The sequence below is a fragment of the Dermochelys coriacea genome, chromosome 2, assembly GCF_009764565.3.
Source record: "Dermochelys coriacea isolate rDerCor1 chromosome 2, rDerCor1.pri.v4, whole genome shotgun sequence".
NCBI lineage: Eukaryota > Metazoa > Chordata > Testudines > Dermochelyidae > Dermochelys > Dermochelys coriacea.
In genome coordinates, this window is record NC_050069.1 from 267,496,572 (window position 1) to 267,518,953 (window position 22,382).

At 44.9% G+C, this 22,382-nt stretch overlaps 1 protein-coding gene across 5 annotated transcripts in view; it reads right to left on the reverse strand.

Moving 5' to 3' along the window:
- Positions 1 to 224: 224 nt before the first annotated feature.
- The window catches only part of SETD2 (SET domain containing 2, histone lysine methyltransferase), a 143,531-nt gene continuing 121,373 nt past the window's right edge, over positions 225 to 22,382 (reverse strand). For 2 of the 5 annotated variants that reach the window (XM_038390571.2, XM_038390570.2), the window contains exons 19-23: positions 20,856 to 20,909; positions 4,109 to 4,180; positions 3,452 to 3,532; positions 1,983 to 2,084; positions 225 to 1,011 (exon numbers count right to left, since the gene is read on the reverse strand). In XM_038390571.2, the coding sequence (XP_038246499.1) occupies positions 850 to 1,011; positions 1,983 to 2,084; positions 3,452 to 3,532; positions 4,109 to 4,180; positions 20,856 to 20,909 (471 nt within the window). In that variant the 3' untranslated portion in view covers positions 225 to 849. The remainder of the gene's footprint in view (positions 1,012 to 1,982; positions 2,085 to 3,451; positions 3,533 to 4,108; positions 4,181 to 20,855; positions 20,910 to 22,382) is intronic. The other 3 variants (XM_038390574.2, XM_038390573.2, XM_038390575.2) reach the window with 2 other exon arrangements.

The window sequence follows — 22,382 nt, forward strand, 5'->3', positions numbered from 1 at the left end:
GGTATCTCGGTTGGGAGCGCTCTACAGTAATAATTTTGTCCTCTCTTGGACATGGAGGAGACACCAGTTACCGAGAAAAACTGAAGTCCCTGTAGCGGTCTCTGAACGCAACTGGCTGCTCTCAGATCAGTCACACCGCTGTCTAGTTATGTTCAGAAAGACAGAGAGCTTGAGCTTTTGCCATTTCCCTTACTTGGCTCACAAGTGATTGCAGGCCAAATATATTCTTTCATTTCATTTCATTTTATTTTTTTTAAATTTTTTTTACATAAAAAGTTCAGTAAAAATTGGATAAAGTAAAATGATTTAAGCAGTAAAATCAATCTTATCAACATAGCACAAGGCCTGCCAGAAATCCAGAGGCAGCCTGTTCCTGAATATTTACATGATAACAGATTAACCTTGCAGGAGAACAAAAAAACAAAAAAACAAAACTATCCTTACAAAGTGTTCCCGTGATATCAGCACGTGTCGGGCTAAAAGCAAAAAAAATTATCAATATATTCACATATACGTTAAAATATAATACAGATCTCGGGGACACAAGATGTGCGCATGGGTCAGTGCGCCTAACAGCACCGCCAGATTTGAGACCCGGGTTTGCCTGCAAAGAGGAAGAGGATGGAAGGAGCTGTCTCCACTCTGCCGCTCTGCGTCGCCCTCCTCACTCCCAAACAGTGGGCAACTGCTTCATTTCATACAGAAATGGATATTTCTGTCAAAGAATAGGCAGGGTCAGGTCAGAATTGAGAGTCCTGTCCAAGCCAACAGCCTCTGAGGTTAGCGGGGAGGATTCCTTCTCATCAGGTCCAAAGAGGATGGATCTCTCCTTCCAAAGGTTAGAGGTGGTTATTCTAAGTCCGTGTCCTCTTTGGGCTTATAAACCGCCCCAAACTTCTGCATGTATTTCTTAATGTACTCCTTAGTTTTGTGCTTCACATTCTCGTTGCACTCCAGATCCTCCGGGTTCTTGCAGTATTTCAGCTCCTTGTTCATCACACCGTGAGTCAGCTGGAAAGGAAGCAAGAAATGCAAAGGTTATTCATTGATCCAGCACGTTGGAAGGATTTCATACGTGCGCGGATGGCTGGAATGGAAAGGGGGACTTTCTTATGGGTGGAAACAGGGATTTTTGGACAAGCTATTCTGCTATCTAATGGGGTCCTGGATTGAGCTGGCACTCCAGAAATATTGCTCCTATCTACCCTCCCTCATCATAAAAGAACAAGGGAAAATCCAGTGAAACTGAGAGGCTGCAAAAATTTAAGATAGAAAGAAATCCCCTCTCACACAATGAATAATTCACCCGTGGAACTCATTGGCACTAGATATGTGTGTCCAATAGCATAATGGGATTCCAAAAGGATTATATATGAATATGGGTAGGGAGAACATCTACAATTACATTACATTAGACAGAACAAAACCCCCTCACTGCCCCAGAGCCAATTGAGCCACTGAGGGGAGCTAGGAAGAAACTTCCCCTACAGGAAAGTTGTCCGACAACTGACCAAAACAGCCTTTTCTCCTTCCTCTGAAGCAGCTGGCACTGCCGGCGACTGTCAGACAGGATCGGAAACTAGATGCACCACAATTCTACTCCTATCTTCAGTTGTGGTATGCTGCCCACAGTGCTTCACGGTCCTTTGGCAACACAGGAAGTCACTGAAAGGAAGTGCCCTGATCATGCCTTTCCACCAGCATGCTTGCTTGTCACATGCCTGTGGACTGGGGTGGTTGAAGGTGTGGGTGTGGGTGAAGCTAGGGATTTGTGATCCAGCCCCTTAGGAGCAGAGAAGGCCTAGAAGGTGCAGGGGGGTCAAGCCCCAAGGGTTGTTTAAAAACCACATCCATCTCCTCTGCATTAGCTCCCCCAACAGGGTGGGCCTTCCAAGCACAGCACCAAGAACTATAGCTTCTTTGGGGTTACTGAGTGGAAAACGATTCCTGCGTGCACAGATGCTGCAATAAAGCCAGGGTACCTTGCGTGCTAAGTGTTTGAAGTCTTCTGTTGTGGTTATCCTTCCTACTTTGCAGTCAGGTTTGCGGTAGGGGTTCAGGCACTGCACGATGAACTGAGACATCTGGAGATGGGAAGGAAACACACTAGTAAATAGGAGCGCTTCATGCCATTGCTGCTCAGCTACTGACAGTTCTGGGCCCAGGAACATTTGCCAGAAGGGGTAAAACCCATCCCTCCAAACCTCCTCAAACATGACGTTTGGGCTTTCACAATAGTGAATTTAAAGGCAACCATCAATAGAGCTGCAAGCTAGTGTAAAACAATTAAACCTTCTTAGTGGAGTCTGAGGGATGGATCCCACCTCCCACTCACACCAGCAGTGACTAAGAAAAGACCAAGCTTCAGTGTGTTTAATCAAGTTGTAGACTTGTGGCAGTTGCCATCTTTGGCTGTCAGACTGGGTGGATTGACCGGGGACCTTCACAGCTAAAAGCCTATAGCTTGAGGTAAAGAGCTACAGCTCTGTAACAACTCTCATCCTCTGCATATGGGCACAGAGGGAGACCTATAACACACCCACACCAGTGGGTTACACACACTCTTGCTGAGTAATTGTTACATGATTTCCCTAGGGCCACCTATATTTTCTTTTTATAGCTAATTCCTCTCTCAACACACATGCTCCACACACTATAAGCACACACAAAAGTCCAGCTAAAACAGCGAGCTAGCTTTTGAAAAGTAAGCAACCGTTTTATTACACGGAAAAACAAAAATGGTGGGAAAAACGTAACCATGGACCCAATCCTGAACTGCTTCCCCAGGCAAAGTTCCCTTTACTTCCATAAGAGTTCAGCCTGAGTAAGGTGCTCAGGATGGGCCCTGTGTATGCAACCTGCAGAGTTATGAGTATCTACACTCACGGAGCCTTTACATCCCACCTGTCCTGCAGGATGGGAATTGGGTTTTTCCTTTAATACGGTAACTCAGGGTTATCAACAGGTATTCAGCCTGCAGACAGAGTCTCATCCGATCATGATGCAGTCACTCCCAGAGTGTGGCCTACCTTACCATACTGCACGGGAAATGGCTCCTCTGCTCTTGCTTAGCTGCAGCAAGTCCTGATCCACCTTTATGCCCTAAGAAGAACCCTAAGTAGGGAGTGTTTTACAGTCCTGGGTCCTTCACTCTGCCTGCCCTGAAGGATGAATTCCACTGAGTTGCTATAAAGCGACCCTCCCTTCCTGAGAGAGACATGGTGGCGAAATCCTATCCCATGTAAGTTTTTGTGAGCTTCATCATTGACTTCAGTTGGGCCAGCATTTCCCTCGGGATTCTTAAGACTCCAAGACTGAATAGTAGCTGGTCTATGGGATTACTGAATTATGAGCCCAAGTAAAGAGACTCAGACTAACCTCTTCTGCAAAGGACAGGACATTCTGCTGCCCTCCAGCTCCCCGCTTTAGAAAGCCCATCTCAAACCCTTACCTCTTTCCTGAACACTTCTTTGCTCTTCTTAGCCAGCTCACTTGAAGTGTCGGCTTCTGCTGTTTTGGGTTTTTTGGAAGACTGTGGGGGAGAAAAAAGTCGAACTGTCACTTTTTGATTTATAAACACAAAATACAAACCAAACCAAGATGGCCCCACGCTACTGCAACACGAGAGACATTTCCCCATTCCCACCACTGATATTACAAGAATATGGGGCAGGTCCCGCAGCTTCTCTTCCAAGTAATTTTGAGGAGTAAGAATTCCGATGACAAGGGAGGGTCATCACGTAACGCAGAAGTCACTCATCATTACTGGAGCACATGACTGGGCCCGAATGTCTTTTATGAGTTAGAAGCCTGATCTGTTTCTGCATTAAGACTCCTTGTGCTCATCTGCAAGGCTCTGTATCAGCCTGCATCTCAGCACTCCTTGCATTCTACTCCTCCACAGTGCACCATAAGCCCTGGCCACTCTTCTCAGAGGGCTTGTCTACACAGGGAAATTGACTGGCATAGCTATAGCACATTATTTACTCCAGTATGGCTATGCTGGTATAAGTCCGCTATGTAGACAAGCCCTCAGGCTCTTATCTTCCACCCACTTGCAATTCACTGCCGTTAAACATTCTACTCTTCTCCAGACATCAAGACTCACTGCTGCTGGCTCACTTTCCATCGCTACTCTTGGCTCCAGAGCTAGTTGTTCTCCCACTCGTGCCTGACCACACTGAAAACAAGAAAGCACAAAATCGTAATAAAATGGATGATCTTTGCAAATAGCTCATTTCCTCCTACCCATTTATTTCCACAGCTTCCCCTCCTTCATGTCCTGTTCTTATGTGCTCTTACTCAGCATATGAGCTCTTCAGGCCAGGAAACTGATTCTCTCTCTTCTCCAGGGTGCTATATAAGTAATTACCATCCAAAAGTGGAGAGAACATTAAGGTTGCAGAGTCAAGCACTTGAAGGTTTGTATATGGCAGAATTAAGGAAAAGATAGTATGTGATCATGGAATTAAAGATGGTACCATAACGTATATGCACAAGGGAACTGAATCAACATGGCACAGGCCATCTTAATCTGGCCCCCATGCATGTATATATTATGGTACAGTCACATGATCACACACTTTTTCCCTTAATTCTGGCATTTCCTAATTTTTGGGGGCTTGACTTTGCAATTTCAGTGTTTTTAACTATTTTGTAATTTCCTAATTAAAAAACAAAATAAAATTTCTGTTTTTTCAGTTTATCGTGTGGAACCATAATGACCCCCAACTCAAGTCATCAGCAAGGTTCAGACCATTAGATCCGCAGCATAGTTCTCTACCATTTGAGCTAACAGAGTAACTGGTAGCGGTAGCAGGTGGTTAACTTCTGTGCGGGGGTCAGGCAGGGGGATGAGAGACACACTTTGCCACTCAGTTTCACAGCCATTTGTCTCCAGACTGCCTTTCACCCCCACAGTTTCACTGCCTCTGCTCCTATCCACCTTCCAACCCTTTCCCCTCACCCTCTGGCTTCTGCAACTCCCTGCTTCTATTCCCCCTCTGCATCTGAGTCAGGATGTTTCCTCCTCCTCTTCCATGCTGCCTGAGCACCAGCAACAGGAGCACAAGCACTCTGCTTTCAGTTCTGGTGCCCAGTGCCACAGCAGCCAGAGCAAGTCCAGCTTCACAAGCCCTGCAGGCCTGGACTAGAGCATGATCAGTAGCTTTGTGGTGAGGGTACACGCTATGTTTCATTAAGCATGCGCAGTGCAGACCCCATTAGCTGCAATCTCTGCAGAGCACATGTAAACCAAGATTTTTTTCAAAGGCTCAAAAAGAAAAGGAGTACTTGTGGCACCTTAGAGACTAACAAATTTATTAGAGCATAAGCTTTCGTGAGCTACAGCTCACTTCATCGGATGCATCCGATGAAGTGAGCTGTAGCTCACGAAAGCTTATGCTCTAATAAATTTGTTAGTCTCTAAGGTGCCACAAGTACTCCTTTTCTTTTTGCGAATACAGACTAACACGGCTGCTACTCTGAAACCTGTCATTATTCAAAGGCTCATAAATTCAAAGGCTCATAAATTCAAAGGCCAAATTTGGAAAGCTTTTCACATTGCAAGTTCCTACTGCAAGAAATAGAGCTTCTCAACGAAATGACTGTCAGAATTTTTTAAACCTGGGGGAAAAAAATGGATACCACCCTTTTGTAACTGTTGTTCTTTGTGATGTGTTGCTCATGTCCATTCCATGTCATGTGCATGAGGCACATTTTCCCCCTCAGTAGTATCTTTAAGGACCGGCTCTGGCACCTTCTGGAGTGGCGCACCGCCTATATGCTGGTATAAGGTGCGCCCCTTCCATTCCTTCTTGCCCAAACTCTGACAGAGGGGCAGGCGGGCAGGTCATGGAATGGACATGAGCAACATATCTCAAAGAACAACAGTTACGAGAGGTAAGTAACTGTTTTTTCTTCTTCGAGTGCTTGCTCTCGTTTATTCCATGTCTTGTGACTCCCAAGGAATCGGAGGCAGGCAGGAGTTCATGGACGTGTCGACTGCAACACAGCTCTGCCAAAGCCAGCGTCATCTCTGGCCTGCTGGGCGATGGCATAGTGGGTTGTGAAGGTGTGGACTGATGACTACGGTTGTGGCTCTGCAGATGTCCTGGATAGGGACATGTGCCAGGAAAGCTGCCAACTACACTTGAGCCCTTGTGGAATGAGCCATCACTATTGGTGGAGGTACAGCCTGTGCCAGCTTGTAGTAGGTATGGATGCAGGTGATGATCCAGGACGAAATCCCCTCAGAAGACACTGGGAGACCCTTCATTCTGTCAGCCGTTGCAATGAAAAGCTGTGTAGACCTGCAGAAGGGCTTGGTTCATTCAAGGAAGAAAGCCAGGGCATGCCTGACATCTAGTGTGTGTAGACGCCTCTACTCGCTGGAACCGTGTGGCTTCGGAAAGAGGATACCCTGATGGACACGGAACTGTGATACCACCTTTGGCAGGACGGCCGGAGGGGGATGCGGCTGGACCATGTCCTTGTAGAACACCGTATATCGGGGTTCCGACGTTAGAGACTTAATCTTGGAGACTCACCTTGACGAGGTGACAGCTATAAGGAAAACAACCTTCCATGACAGAGGTAAAATACAGCAGGAGGCTAGAGGCTCAAAGGGAAGACCAGTGAGGAGCAGGTTGAGATCCCACTGGGGAACTGGATCCCAGACCTGCAGGAAAAGTCTCTCAAGGCCCTTCAGGAACCTGATAGTCATTGCATGCGAGAAGACTGATTTACCTTGGATGAAAGATCGATATGGCTGCCAGGTGCACCTTGATCGAGAGGGCAAGGCGCTGGTGCTTCAAATGAAGCAGCTAATCCAGGATGGACTGTAAAGATGACTGAACTGGAGAAAGATTCCGCTCCAATGCCCAGCAGGAGAAGCTCTTCCACTTTCCAGGAACGTAGCCCTGGTGGAGGGCTTTCTGCTTTCTAACAGAACCTGCTGAACCTGACTCAAGCAGGCTTGTTCCTCAAGACTCAGCCACACAGCATCCATGCTGTGAGGTGCATGGAGGTGAGGTTTGGGTGCAGTAACCGTCCCGGGTCCTGCGAGGTTGGGAAGCGTCCACGGGGGTGTCACCGCTAAGTCCAGGAGCATGCCGAACCAATGCTGGCAAGGCAACGCCAGGGCGATTACAATGACTCGCACCGTGTCCCTCTTGATCTTCCAGAGGACTTTGCTGATCAGTGGGATTGGTGGGAAGGCCTACGTTAGGGAACCTGCCCATGACAGGAGAAAGGCGTTGGATAGTGAGCTGCTGTCAGGACCCTGCGGAGAGCAGAACTGGCGACATTTTCTGTTCTGCCTGGGGGCGAACAGATCCACTTGGGGAGTTCCCCACCTCTGGAAGATCATCCTGATGACCTCCAAGTGGAGGGACCACACGTGGCGAGAGAAGAAGAACCTGCTGAGGCGATCCACCAGCGTGTTCTGGACACCGGGGAGGCACAGGGTTTCTAGATGAATAGCATGCCGGATACAGAAGTCCCACAGGAAAAATGCTTCCTGACAGAGGGCCGATGACCTTGCTCCTCTCAGTCTGTTGACAGAGAACACGGACGCTGCATTGCCCGTCAATACTTGCACCACTTATCCGGACTTCCGGGGAAGGAACACTTCGCAAGCCAGACCGATGGCCCTGAGCTCCTTGATGTTTATACATAGTGACAACTCTTCCTCGGACCACAGGCCTGGAGTTCTTAGTGTGCCAAGGTGGGCTCCCCAGGCCAGGTCAGACACATCCAAGGCTAGTGACCCCGGCACTCCCTCCGACATGTGACATGGGTTGGACCACCATTCCAGGGAGGTGAGTATATGTGGCGGAATTGGGAGGACCTTGTCCTAGTGATGCCTGGCTAGGGAACAGACCAACACCAGCCACATCTGGAGGAGTCCGAGGTGCAATCGTGCATGCTGAACTATGTAGGTGCACACTGCCATGTGTCCCAACAGCCTGAGGCAGGCTTGGGCTGCAGCGAGCAGGTGGTTGGTGACTTGGGCAATCAGGTCTGACTTTGCTCTGAATCAGAGTTCTGGGAGGAAAGCCTTGACTCGGGAAGAGTCGAGGACAGCTCCGATGACAGCTCTATCCTTTGCACCAGGACTAAAGTTGATTTCTGTTCATTTATCAACAGCCCCAGCACTTGGCAAGTGGGTTTGCACAACTGTAACGCTGTGTTGAACATGCTCCCTCGAATGACCCTTGATGAGCCAGGAGTCAAGGTATGGGTCTGAACCCCCCGGCGTCTGAGGAAGGCTGCAACCACCGCCATACGTTTGGTAAAACTCTTGGCTCTGTGGCCAGGCCAAACAGGGGCACTGGCCCAAGGGCACTGTGACCTGCTCGACCTCTGAACCTGAGGAGGAAGGGTCCTCCCTTGGGGAGCCAGGCGGTGCCACTCCTGCCTCCATCTCCCTACCAGACCGGCCCTCCTGGTGCTTATCACTTGGGGAGTGGTCCTGGGATTTTGGTGCTCGGTGGATCAGCAATGGTAATCTGGTGGATCAGTGCTGGGGCTCTGGCGACTAGGAGGGGGAACATGGAGATCGTTGTCATGGCTCCGGGAACCAGCGTCACGGGTCCAGAGACCGGCATTGTGATTCTGGAGAGTGGTGCTGTGGTTCTGGAGATGGACATCGTGGCTCAGGGACCAGCACTGTTGCTTCAGGGACCTGTGCCACTCCTCTGGAGGTCTGCATCGAGTGTCCAGCAAATGGCGCCACGCTTCCAGGGACTGTTGCTGAGAACTCTGGCAGGTCTCAGCGGGTTCCGGAGACTGCTGCCGTGACATCAACTTTTCCTTACAGGACATCGGGGAGCACCCTCTCCTGGTGTGCTTTCTCTGCTTCTTAGCAGGCACTCGGGATGGAGATCGGTGCCAGGTAGATGTTGGTGCTGATGGCATGCTTCGCATGGAGGCTGGTGCTTGGCACCGAGTCCGAATGGGCTGCTTCCCTGAGGAACACCCTTAACCTTATGTCCTGCTCCTCCTTGGTTCGCGGCTTGAAGCTTTTACAGATGCGACACTTTTCGCAGGTGTGGGTCTCCCCTGACACTTTAAGCAGCTCTGGTGGGGATTGCTGCTGGGCATAGGTTGCTTGCAGCGCTCACAATGTATGAAGCCCAGGGACCAGGCCATGCCCCATCCCTGGGCTAAGACCCTTAAGGGACTAACTAACCTCTCTCTAGAACTACTCTAAAAAACCCTAATAAAACTACAAGAACTACTATCTGACAACTATGTACACTTAGAATAGAGAACACCACTGGTAGATTTGCTTGCCAAGGCAAGAGAACATTCCAGCACTGTTACCGGAGATAAGAAGGAACTGAATGGAGGAAGAGCCGGCCACACCCCCTTATACCAGCGTATGTGTGCATGACTTCAGAGGGCGCCAGAGCCGATCCGCTATGGATACCACTGAGGGAAAAGCTTCCGGCATCAGTGCATGTGGCAAGCACACACACCTAACATGGAACGGACATGAGCAAGCACTCAGAGAAGAACAATGTATTTTCTCTTATCTTGTTTTCAAAAGTGGCTGAACCATCTTAGCTGAAACTTTCAAAAACAATTCAGCCTAAAGCAGCCCCCCAGCACAGAAAACTGCAGCCTAAACAGTTAAAGGTTGGCAAAGTTATAAACAACTGTCTTATAAGAGTGTTAGCCAATCTGAACTTTAGGTATAGCTAGCACTCCGCCTGTAATAAACAGCAGATCTATTACACCAATAATGAACATCACTTTGATTCCAAGGGGAAATACTGTCCTGTTTCAAAGGGTCTTGGGCTCAGGAGCGTACACATATATATTCATTCTGTTAACCGTTTGGAAGTCCCATGTTGTGCAATCAGAGGCAAGTTTTCAGTATTGCCTTTCATGCTACAGGACACCAGGGTGACAGTAGTGGAAATATCCATAGGGAATCCAAGACTGGATCAGAAAACTCCAGGAAACCACCTGCCCCTTATGGCATACATTTTTCAGTGGAATGTGAACCTGGTTTCCCTGCTAATAAATCACTTTCAAATAGCAAGAGGAGCCTACGATTGCTATTGCATTGGTGAAGCATGCCAGGTTCAAGTCTGCTATTAAGAAAATCCATGCAGGACACACTGATTCTATGCAAACTCCTCTGTTGCAGTGGCACTGGAACTTTGGAAGTGCTCTGCTGTGTTGGAGGGAAAAGGCAGCAATGAATAACAGAGCAGAGAGGGTCTGGGAGAAAGTCCTCCCACTCCCGCAAAACAGGGTTTGTCTACATGGGACATTAGAGTGCAGCAAGCCAGCATGTGAACCTACAGCGCACTAGCCGTAATATCCCACATGGACACTGCTAAAGTGCACTACGAGTTCTATAGTGGGCTTGAAGCACTCCCATTTCAAAAACAGCAGTACGTCAAAGTATACGACAAAACTTTCAGTACATTGCATCCCATGTGGACATTGCCACAACTGCGTGACAGGCTAAAGCACTGTAGATTCACACCCAGGTTTCCTGCACACCAATATCCCATGTAGACAAGCTCACATTTTCCATGGAAAAAGCTAAAATTTGCAAGCCTGGATACTTGAACACAACTGGTTAATTCAGAGAGACCTAATTCAGGTTCTCTATGGATTACTGTGGTTAGCATTATTAGTGCTCAAGTATGTTTAGCTAGAGGATAGGAGGAGGAAATTGGAAGTTTTTCTCTCATTTTATTTCATGCATGTTAACATGCTATTACAAATGCAATTATGATTCTAACTTTCTTACCCTTAACCTTCAGCGCCATGGCTGCTTTCGTTTCTGTGCTTAAAGCTCTTCTCACTGTTTCCAGGATGGGTCTGCCCCACTTTCTAAATACTTCCCCCCATATTTTTGTGGAAGGGAGAGATATCAATGCTTGAAGCTATTAGACAGCACTGGCTTACAATCTGCCAATTGGACAGACCTGTGGGGTGCATTATTTTATGAGAAATGTTTCTAAAGTTTTGTTTTTAAAGGGATGTTATGTTTATACAAAGGCTCACCACGCCTCTCCTTTCATAATCAATAGGACTATTCACTGAGACACTACCTAAAGCTATCTTAGAAAAAGGACCAAAGAAATGGATTAGATGGCATGTAATACTCCATCTAAACTCCCCAAGTTTAACATGCTTTACATAGCATTCAACTCTCCTGCATTATGTTTTCAAACAAGTGGCATCATTCTGTGCATTACACTACCAGGAAGAGAGAAACTATTTAGTATTTTACAGAACCCAAAGGTATGCTAGGCTTTTCACAAAGCAGGGAGAAAACCCAACCCTTGCTCCAAGGTTTGCAGGTGCTTGACACAACCAAGTAGGGATGACAAACAGTAGTGAGGGATGGGGCAGGGAAGGGTGAGAGCTGTACAGCAATAAGACCACATGGTTATTTGGACTGGTCATGCTCACCTCATGGAGGTTCAATAACCAGGTTAGTGGGTTTTTGGGAGGTTTCTTTTGTTTTAAAGTTAGCGGTTATCAGAAATTATGGAGTCATTGTGGGCACTGTAGACATCCTGCAGTTAACCCAGGGCCTCCCACTCCACTGAAATGTAAAACAATTGACATGCAAGCTAGATACACAAGAATCACTCCCACACGTTACCAAAGCGCAGCTACCTCAGGGGTAAAATGCAGCAGCTGTAACTGCACAAGGCAACGCTACCCAACAGTCCAGTGGAAATGATGAAGAAGAATGGGGTACTCAACTGAAATTGCCAGGGTCATTTAGGGAGACAGGTTGCTCCAACTGGAATTTGACCAGGCACCCAGATTAATATGCATTCTCTTACGCTCCTAATTCAGGATAGGAGTTCCCAGCTTCACTCTGGCATGCTCAGAACCCCACCCATATGGCTCACCAGCAACCCTATGCTAGGAATAGCTGGAGTAGATCCAAGAGAACCATATGTCTTTGTTTGATGTCTCCGTATAAATACATCTGAAAGTGTGTGATATCTGACTGGAGAGTGGTGAACTTTTAAGCCAACCCAATGGTGCAACTCAGTAGTGAACGAAGGGTAGAGTTTGAACTCTGGGATCACAAAGCAGTGGGAGCTGGGAATGTCTCAGAGATGCTCGGTTCCTCATGTGCAACAAACTGGTGACAGAAGGATGCTTTGTGGAAAATGTGAGACGTTTTAGTTTGCATTGTGGCACTTTGGGGGAATAGGAGAGGCTGGTGGCTCATAGGCAAGAAAAACAAACTGGACCAAATTGGAGCAATATGTCCTGAAATGCTACACAAGGAGTTCTTTGACTCCACCTGTTTTCTCCCTTCTAGTCTGTGAAGGGACAATTAATCTGTTGACATAAGTTCTTAAAAACTTAAAAATGAGAGCTCATAGTCTGAAATATCAAGCTGCCATATGGAAAAAATCACATTTCATTGCAGCACCAGGATCCAATATTAACAGGTATGGCACACAGCCAGCTTATACTGCGTTTTATATCAGCACTAGCACAAAGACATGGGAAGTCAGACTGGCGTGCTCTCAGACATTTGGCAGGGCCATTTTCATTTCATTTTACATCCCCGTAAATCTGACGTGCTGAGACGGAGCTGGCCTTGAGGGAGCCGTGAATCACCTGGACTGAGAAGAAAAGGAGATGCAGTATGCAACAAGCACGTTTTATCTCCGCAGGTTTATTTATTTATTTATTTTAAAATACATGGGGTGCTGGAATCTAGTTTGCTTTGGGTCTGTTCGGCCAAAGTCCAGCTTTATCCACTCCTCTAACCAAACCTGGATATTTGGCAGTAGCTGCCAGTCACTTATTAGCGAAGTAGTGCCAAAAATACCTTCGGAAAGGGCCTTGCTAAATCATCTTGATTTTACATTCGACATGGACATCATCCAGACCAGTTAATCACTCAAAAGCAAAACAGGATTTTCAGATGAGGTTAATTAATAGTCCTGTGAAGTTAGTATGCCCTAATGATAAAAGTCAGGGCTTTAGTGCAGATCTCTACCTTCAGAGGCATCTGTTCCTATCTCTTTCCTTAAAAAGTAACTCTTCTTGGTTTCAGTCTGGGATCTTTCGCCAATTAAAATTTCGAAGACAGAAGCAAGAAACAGGTAACAGTTTTTAATAACCCATGCACTACTTTAACCAGTTTAAGTAGCATGCAATGCAAACTGGTCCTGTCTGTTATATACAAATACTGTAAGACTCAGATTTGTTGAAATTCAAAGATGTAGCTACAGTTGCATTTGGCAAGTTCCAATGGACACTATTCCATTACCTATTTGAATTAATAACTGATGATATCAAGAAGTTTGAAGTGTTAAATGTCTTTTTTGCTTCAGTCTTCATTACAAAAAGTTAATGGTGACCAGATACTCAACAAATTAATACCAAGAACAAAGGGGAGGGGATGCAAGACAAAATAAAGAGAGAACAGGATGAATATTTAGATTAGCTAAATATATTTAAATTGGCGGGGCCTGATGAAATTCATCCTAGGGTACTTAAGGAACTAGTTGAAGCAATCTCAAAACCATCAGCAATGATCTTTGAGAACTCATGGAGGACTGTTGAGGTCCCAGAGGATGGGAGAAGGGCAAAAATAGGACCCATCCTTAAAAAGGGGAACCAAGAGGAATTACAGACCAGTCAGCCTAACTTCGATACCTGGAAAGATACTGGAACAAATTACTAACAATCCATTTTTAAGCACCTAGAGAATAACAGGGTTATAAGGAATGGCCAGTATGGAACTGTCAAAAATAAATCATGCCAAACTATCTAATTTCCTTCTTTGACAGAGTTACTGGCCTAGTGGATTGGAAGGGAGGGGGGCATGAAACGGAAGCAGTAGATATGATCTATTTTTATTTTAGTAAGGCTTTTGACACAGACCCCACATGACATTCTCATAAGCAAATTAGGGAAATGCAGTCTAGATGAAATAACTATGAGGTGGGTGCACAACTGGTTGCAAGACCATATTCAAAGAGTAGTTATCAACAGTTTGCTGTCAAACTGGAAGGGTGTATCTAGGGAGGACTTATGGGGGTGTCAGTCTTGAGTCCAATATTATTCAATATTTTCATTAATGATTTGGATAATGGAGTAAAGAGTATGCTTATGAAGTTTGTGTATGACACTAAATTGGGAGAGGTGGCAAGCACTTTGGAGGACAGGATTAGAATTCAAAATGACCATGATAAATTACAGAATTGGTCTGAAAACAAGATGAAATTCAACAAAGACGAGTTCAAAGTACCTTACTTGGGAAGGGAAAAAAAAAAATCAAATGCACAGCTACAAAATGGGGAATATAACTAACGACTGAAAAGGATCTGTGAGTTATAATGGATCACAAATTGAAGATAAAGCAACAATGCGAGGCAGTTGTGAAAAAGGCTGATATGCTGCAGTGTATTAACAGGAGCATCATATTCAAGACATGGAGGCAATTGTCCTGCTCTTCACTTGGCACTGGTGAGGCCTCAGCTGGAGTAATGTCCAATTCTGGGCACCACACTTAAGGAAAGATGTGGACAAACTGAAGTGAGTCCAGACCTGATGACAGTCTTTAGCTATGTTAAGGGCAGTTATAAAGAGGACAGTGATCAATTGTTCTCTGCGTCTACTGAGGACAGAGCAAGAAGTAACGGGTATAATCTGCAGCAACAGAGATTTAGGTTAGATATTAGGAAAAACTCTCTCTCTATAAGGGTAATTAAGCGCTGGAACAGGCTTCCAAGGAAAGTTGTGGAAACCCCCTTAGTGGAGGTTTTTAATAACAGGTTGGACAGACACCTGTCAGGGATGATCTAGGTTTACTTGTCCTGCCTCAGTGCAGAAAGCTGGATTTGATGACATCTCAAGGTCTCTTCCAGTCCTACATTTCTATGATTTTATTCCTTAGATGCATGAACACTGCTTGCTTCATGGAAGCAGAAAGATAAATGAGACGAGAATCGCCACAGCCCTGAATATATTGATTTGAAATTTCTAAGAGCATTCTGCTGTGAAAAGAGGGAGCCAGCCAGCCAGACACACTGAATCACCACCAAGTATAGTGTTCTTTACGTTAAAATGCAGTAAAGCAGTTTCTGAGCATGCCATGCTATTAGACAGTGACCAAAAGCCATTGGTCTCCTCCAGTCCCTTGCCGACACACCCAGCTGTGATAGTAATGCAATGCAATATTTATATCTACTCCACATGGAAGGCAACAAAAACTACTGGTCCTGCCAATCTTGCTCTACACATGAGTAACTCTTAGGCTTGCGGCTCCTCCCTTGCCTGGGATCATTTTTCTGAGCATAAGCAGATTATTACAAACAAGCGACTCACTCCCATTTTGGAAAAGGCCATATAGATACTGGAGAACCAGCAGGTTTGACCACACAATCCTACCTCCATGATGTGCAGATGTTATGCTGACTACACAGCTTACTGTCTGAATTACTCAATGGTGGAGGTGAGCTCAGGGAATAATAAATAGACAGTCAAAGACTTCAGCCTTAATTTCTCCCTCTAGTAAATGACTAACATTTTCTCTTGCCCACCCGTACCTGGCACATCCCTGGCTTTTAGTAGATTTGTAAGCATGTTAAGTGAAAAGTCAGCTTGCACGTCACACATGAAGGAATGGCATAACATTCCTGAACTGCTGCCTTTGTGTATATTTAAAGCTGAATGACACAGGCCTTCGGATCTGAGGGACGATATGCCCCATGGCTCTCCCCCCCACCCTCCAGAGTATAACTGCATAGCCATGGCTTGTTAATTGCTGCTACAGACTAGCAGTTGGAAGCTTACACAGGACACTGCATACACCATTTTGGAGAGAGCAGGAGAACATGGTGGCAAGTTTTAAAACAACACTTACTGAGAGGGGTGGATTAAAATAACGATTGAGAGATACATTCCACAAGTATTGCTGGCTATTTTGAACAAGGACTAACAACAAATCTGAATACGTATTCCTGTCTACAGCAAACAGTGCACTGGTCCTTGAAACGCAACTTCTTACAGGAGTGTTTCAAAGTTAACATTCTGGTAGAGCCTAATGAAGTGAAAAATGGTGAACAATACTTATCACCTCTCTGTAAACCTGAATGCACAATTACTACTGCCCACATTTTACAGATGGGTAAACTGAGGCACAGGGCGGGGACATGACTTACCCAAGGTCATCCAGCAGGTGAACGGCAAGGCAGGAATAGCACCTCCATTCTCCTGCCTCCTAAATCCAGTGCCCTAGCCCCATTGTACCAATGCAAGTGTTACTTTTTTTTTTTTTTTTTAGAATCAAAGCAACTACGACTTTTCTCCCCCAAACCAAAAGAGTTTTGAACTTATTAAAAGAATGTGTACGCATTTGCAAGGAGGTAGGATTTTAAATTCGGAAGCGAGACGTAAGTGTTTTGTATTAAAATGAATGCTGGGCTTAAATAACATTTTCACATAGAAGTGAGGCAGTTATGGGCTTTTAAGTTTTATTGTTGAGAGCTTTCTTAAACAAAGTGAATTAGTGTTAGTAACTGTATATTCTACTTGCTGGCGAACATCAAAGCTCATTCATTTCCCTCATCTATGGTACCCAGATCAAAAGGTTAATAACTAAGAGCAGATGAGTTAATTCTGATCCTCTACAAAGCACAAAAGGTAAATGAGATACCACATAGAGAAAATCCAGAGAACATGGACTATAGTCAGATTTCACAATGGAGTCTGTGTATGTTTGGAAAAATCTACTTGCATCTAAGTATCTGATTGTGTCAGTAAACACAGGCAGGAGGTTATATTGCTGCTAAAAAGACAAATCCCGAAGTGCAAATTACTCCATACCATGCTGCTGGAACTGGCCTTAAGCCAACTCTCTTGGTACAGAATTCAGCCTCTTTTCCCCCCACATGGCAACTCAACATCATGTTTAAACTAATGCAACCAGAGCCTCTTTGATGGGCACTTTTATGAACTGAGAATTAATAATTAAAGCCAAATTTGAAGTCTGCAGTGCCAAGCTAAGGCTGGTTGTTACCCTCCAGAGCTAGCAAAGCTTCTCAAATAACACACAATTACAGACTCCAGCCGGTATGCGCCACAACTTGATTTAGTGGGGTGCAAGTGGTTCCAATAAAATGCATCATTTAAAGAACTAAGCCCAAGTGCAGTGATACAATTCTGCATTGGGTGATACAGCCAAAATACAATAATGTGGCTTGACACTGAGGAATGTTTTGGGGCCATGTGTTGTAACAGTAACATTTTAAGATCCACAGGGCCAAATGATGCTCTCACCCTTACATGTAAATTCTAGAGTCACTATAATGGAGTCACTGCAAATGGCAACAGAATTTGGCCTGTAGTATTTGAACTTCTGAATATTTTTATATCAGTCTTTGGTGCAACAATAAATTGAACAACTGTGACACCTTACACATATGAAGATAATACATGGTATTTACTCTTAGATTTTAAGAAGTGAGCAAGGGTATGTCTCTCCAACTGCAAAGAAATATTTAAAAGAGACTAATTGGGGAGTGGAGCAGGATTCTTCTGATTTTAAGACAAACTCCATCATTACACCCTGAACCTGTAGCTATCAGACATGAACAAATAATTATTGTCAGATATTTCAGTGGTCTGCTCTAAACTGTGATGTCTCAATTCTGACATGCATCCTAGCCAGTTTCCCTCTGTGATCCTTCAACACTTTATGCAGAGGGAAAAGAGTAGTTAGCGTCCTTCTTTATCAAGCACCTTACAAGGAAATTTGCTCACAAAGGGAAACTATGAGCATTGCAGGATCTTAGTTTTGTTTAGCAGACAGTTCCGCTGATCATTGGCTGTGTGCCATTGAGGTTGTCTTCAGGGTGGCATCTAGATATCATGATTTTTGCCCTATGCATGTCTAACCTGGTAGTAGCCAATAGCATGTTGAAGTGTGTAAGGGAAAAATATATATATTTTAAATCTGTACAGCACAAAAAGAAGGATCCACGCTAACATTTTTTCTTCAATACCCGAGAAACATTTACTCTGTCTTAGTACATGTATGTGTTACTCTCTCTGGTAGGGTAAATGTATTAGTCACAATGCCAATAGTAACCACTTCATTGCTGGCTCCCTCCACTGCAACTTGCTGGGCTGCTGTCATCCATTAGCATCCTGCTGAAAGCAATGGAGTATCAGAATGCACCTGATTCATTCAACAGCACAGCAGCTGCGTTCTGCCTATACAGGCTTGGAGGCCCAAATATTCCAAAGTGTGCAGCACATACTCAAAGCCCAACGACGTGCACAGGAGGGGATGTGCATGTCAATCCCTGCCTCACAATGCGTGTGAAGGTCTGACATGCAACACGTAGCTCTTCCATTGTGCTTTTATCCATATAGCTCAAAAGGCTTCACAAAGGAGTGCAAATATCATCAACACCATGTTACAGATAGGGAAACAGACACAGAGAGGCAGCCCCTTGCCCAAAGACAGGTGAGTGGACGAGTGGGGAAGCAAACCCAGCTCTCCTGAATCCCACCCCAGTGCTATCAACTGCGGCACTGCAGAAAAATTGAGCCAAATGGCTGACAACAGTGAAGTACTTAATAGCCCCCTGCATAAAAATCAATGGGTTATGTCATGGGTATACGGGATTTGTTTATTAATAGATGCCTCCTGAGGTGACACTATGACCCATCTTGTGAGTGGGCAGTGACTTTAAACCATTACTTCTGTGTTACTTCTCTTTGGACAGCGTTTTGAAATGGCTACATCCAGCAGCCTGTCTTGGAACGACAAGTCCAGAGTAAAAACTGAGCAACCTTTTGAAAAGATGCATTTTCTTTCTCTAATAGGTAGAGCACAGCCCAGTTGTGCTCACACCCCACCAAGTGAGAGCACCATAACATTGTGGGTTGCTAAGGCCTAAAGGGAACCTGGGACAGTAGGGAAGGACCCCTCATTTCTTGCCCCCTTCTGATGTGGATCTTGTGATACTGCCTCTGCCACCAGTGCCCATCAGCCAGCCCCAGAGCAACTTCTCTGAGTTCCTCCCTGACACTGAGCTCGGGTCAGGGGAAGCAATGCCGGTTCCACAGCCCTTTGGAAAAATCACTGCCTCACCACACGTGGCTGAAAATTGATCCCATACCCTCAATCTTTGCAGCCACAAAGGACTATGGGATACAGGGGGCACCAGAACAAATCTTTGGCCATTTTGTTGTGGGTTGTGGTCCAAAGATAGTCGAGAACCTCTCTTATAAGGTTAAAATATTCTAAGTGAAACTATGAATTTAATCTTTTATAATAGCCTCTCCCACCCTTCACACCTCCACTACTGCCAAAAAATAATATACCTTTTACAACATTCCTAAAATTATTTGTAGATTTTTTCCCCTAGACGCACTGTAGTAGTGCCCTCGAATGGGGGACTGCAATTTCATATAAACAAGAGAATAAATAATATGCTACAAAGAGCAACGTGAGTTAGGAACGTGCGTTTACTCAAAATCTCTATGTTTTCTCACATGAATGTACCTTTTGCAGTGTAAATTAAATACGTGTGCTTTGCAGGCCCTGCTGTTTTCCCAGTGCTGCCAATTCTCGTGGTTTTATGAAAAATCTCATGATATTTGGTGTTTTTCTTAAAGATCCAGCCTCTGGAGTCAAATGATTACTTGAGACATTCATTTAAAAAAGTTTCTAGCCCTTATGATTGCACAGAAAGCCTGCAAATGTGACCCGAGTGAGTCCTACAAGCTCAGACAGCGGATGACAAAGAAAATGAGTCCAGAATGATCACTTTTAAAAATCTCACACTTTTAAGGCACTCAATTCTGGGGGGTATGGGTCATGATTTTTGAATGCTTAGGGGTGCCAAGACTGCTTTCCTTTTGTGAAAAGTTATATTGGGGACCTCTCACTAATGGAAAAAAACCCTTACACTTCTATTACCAGCCTGCACAGCTCATTTTCTGCGTATTTCCAGCTTGGTCTATTTTTGACAGGCAGCTGGCTAGTTTAATGACTTTAAGGGGGGGATGTGGTGTGGTGTGGCGTACAATACAAAAGCAGTAAAGCTTCCAGAGAAGGTTCTTTCAATGGCAAGTAAAATGAGATACAGTATCCTTCATTCCAAGGACTCGCCTGATAGGCCCAACTAACAACCAACAGGTAACTGTATGCTCTGATTATCAACTCTAAAAACAACCTTTTGCCACCTTTGTTATCTCTCTAAGGTGTGTTTAACCCCTTAATACCCTGAAAATGAGTAAATTTCCTTCCATGTTCTGCACACAGAGACAGAAAATGATCTGAGACTGAACATTAGCAGAATTTAAATGCATTTGTCTGGTAGTTGTATTTAATACTAGAACAAACCGCTCCTCAAAGCAAAAGCGTTGAAAGAAGCTTCCACTGATTCTGGCTTGGAGAAAACGGAAAGGGATGGAAAGCCACTGGATCCAGTAACCAATCAGAAAATGCTTCACATTTCTACAGAGCCTTCTATGTAGGGTTTTCATGGTACTTCTCTAACATTAATGGATTAAGCCTCACCACCCTCCTGGGAGGTAGGTAATAGGTCCTTTTTACAAATGGGGAAACTGAGACACTGAAGTTAAGTGACTTGGCCAAAGTCACTGTCATAAATACAACCCTGAACTCTTTTGCTCCCAGTCCTGGTTAACCACAAGACCAGCCCATCCCTTGTTTATACCCCAATCCTTACTAACAGCTGGCATGAAGAGAAACCACAGACGTCTCCTATGACAGACCCCATTAGCATGAGGGAGAAAATGTATAAATACAAGCACATGCACAGAGTATGTGTACAGTAATAGACAGAAAAAGCAAGCAATACCTTATAAGCATTTGGTGTACCTTCTATGCTTCCATCTTGAGACATTAATGGATCCTGGGGGGAAAAACAAAGGTGGGGGGATTTTTTTCTAAAAATATCTTAGTTGAGATGCTATACACAAAATGCATTGGAAGACTATGGCCTTTTACAGAGGTGATATTATATGAAGCAGGGAGTTGGGATGAGTTTTTAACCACATGGGTGAGTTAGTGCAAGAGACCAGGAGTGAAGATTTTGGGCAATGTGTTATTTACTCTGACAGCTATGAATTAGGAAACTGACATCCTTAAGGGTTAAATTTGTGGGGTGGAAGAGGGAGGACAGAATTTTCTTGGCACCTGGTCCAAGACTCTAGCACTCCCTTCAGGAGGAGATGATAATATCCACAGATCTTATTCTGGTTCTAATTACTCCAGCTACATTCAGTAGTGGCAAGTTTTCATGATGAAGGGCTTGTCTATCATGGGGATATTTGTACTGATGTAGCTATCTTAGGATAAACACCCAGCATAGCTGTGCCACACAAGTGGGAAATCAGCACTTACACTGGCATAACTTACCCTTGTTCAAAACAGATGCAACCCTATGCATCTACACTGGAGGGTTTGCACTAGGATAACTACACCAGTAGAGAGATCCCCAGTATAGATATGACCTACATCACACAATAGTTGGTGATGTGGATGGAAGAAATACCTACATTAAGTCACAGAGGTGCTTGAAAAATTCAAGTTAAAATAAGTTGTCGTCGTCCTTTTACTTTGTGCCCAAAGACAACTGCATTAGAAATCTCCAGCTGGACAGTTCATGCAGTTGCTTTTCACATCTAGGGAGCTGGGGTTAGAGCACAAGTTTGACAATAATGTCTTAGTTGCTAATGTCATTTTGTTAGAAACAAAAAGCCCACTAGACAGTTGGCAGTCTCTGTTTAAGAGGTGCCCAGGACTGGAATACTAAGATGTTATTGCCAGTCAAGTAAGATACAATAGCTTCACCACTGGGCTGAGGAAGATGAGAACTGTGACTAGAATCATGGTGTTGCATGTCAAGAATGAAGTGCATTTGCAAACACCTGTCAGAAATGGTCTAGCTATTACTTAGTCCTGCCTGGAGTGCAAGGGACTAGACTAGGTGATCTCCTGAGGTCCCTTCAGTCCCACACTTCTGATTCTGTGGGAATGGCAGGGGGCAAAAGAACCTTGAGACTGGAATGGCAAATACTGCAGTAGGCCAGAGCTGTATAGAGATGAAGCTTTGTAACTACACAGGATCAGAATCAATGAGAGGTTAAAGACGAGACAAGGGACCACCAGGAGAAAGTGGAAAAGCAAAGCTTGGTGCAGTTGTCTCCCACAAGCTTTGTCTGTTGCTAGTCTGCAATCCAACATGTCAAGATATGCATACGGCATCAGTTCTTTGAGTCTGACTCTCAGCTGATCTGACCGTTTTCACTCACACACAAGAAAGAAAACTGAAGTACTGCAAAACTCCTAAGGCACGACGTCCTACTCTCGATCGGCCAATAAA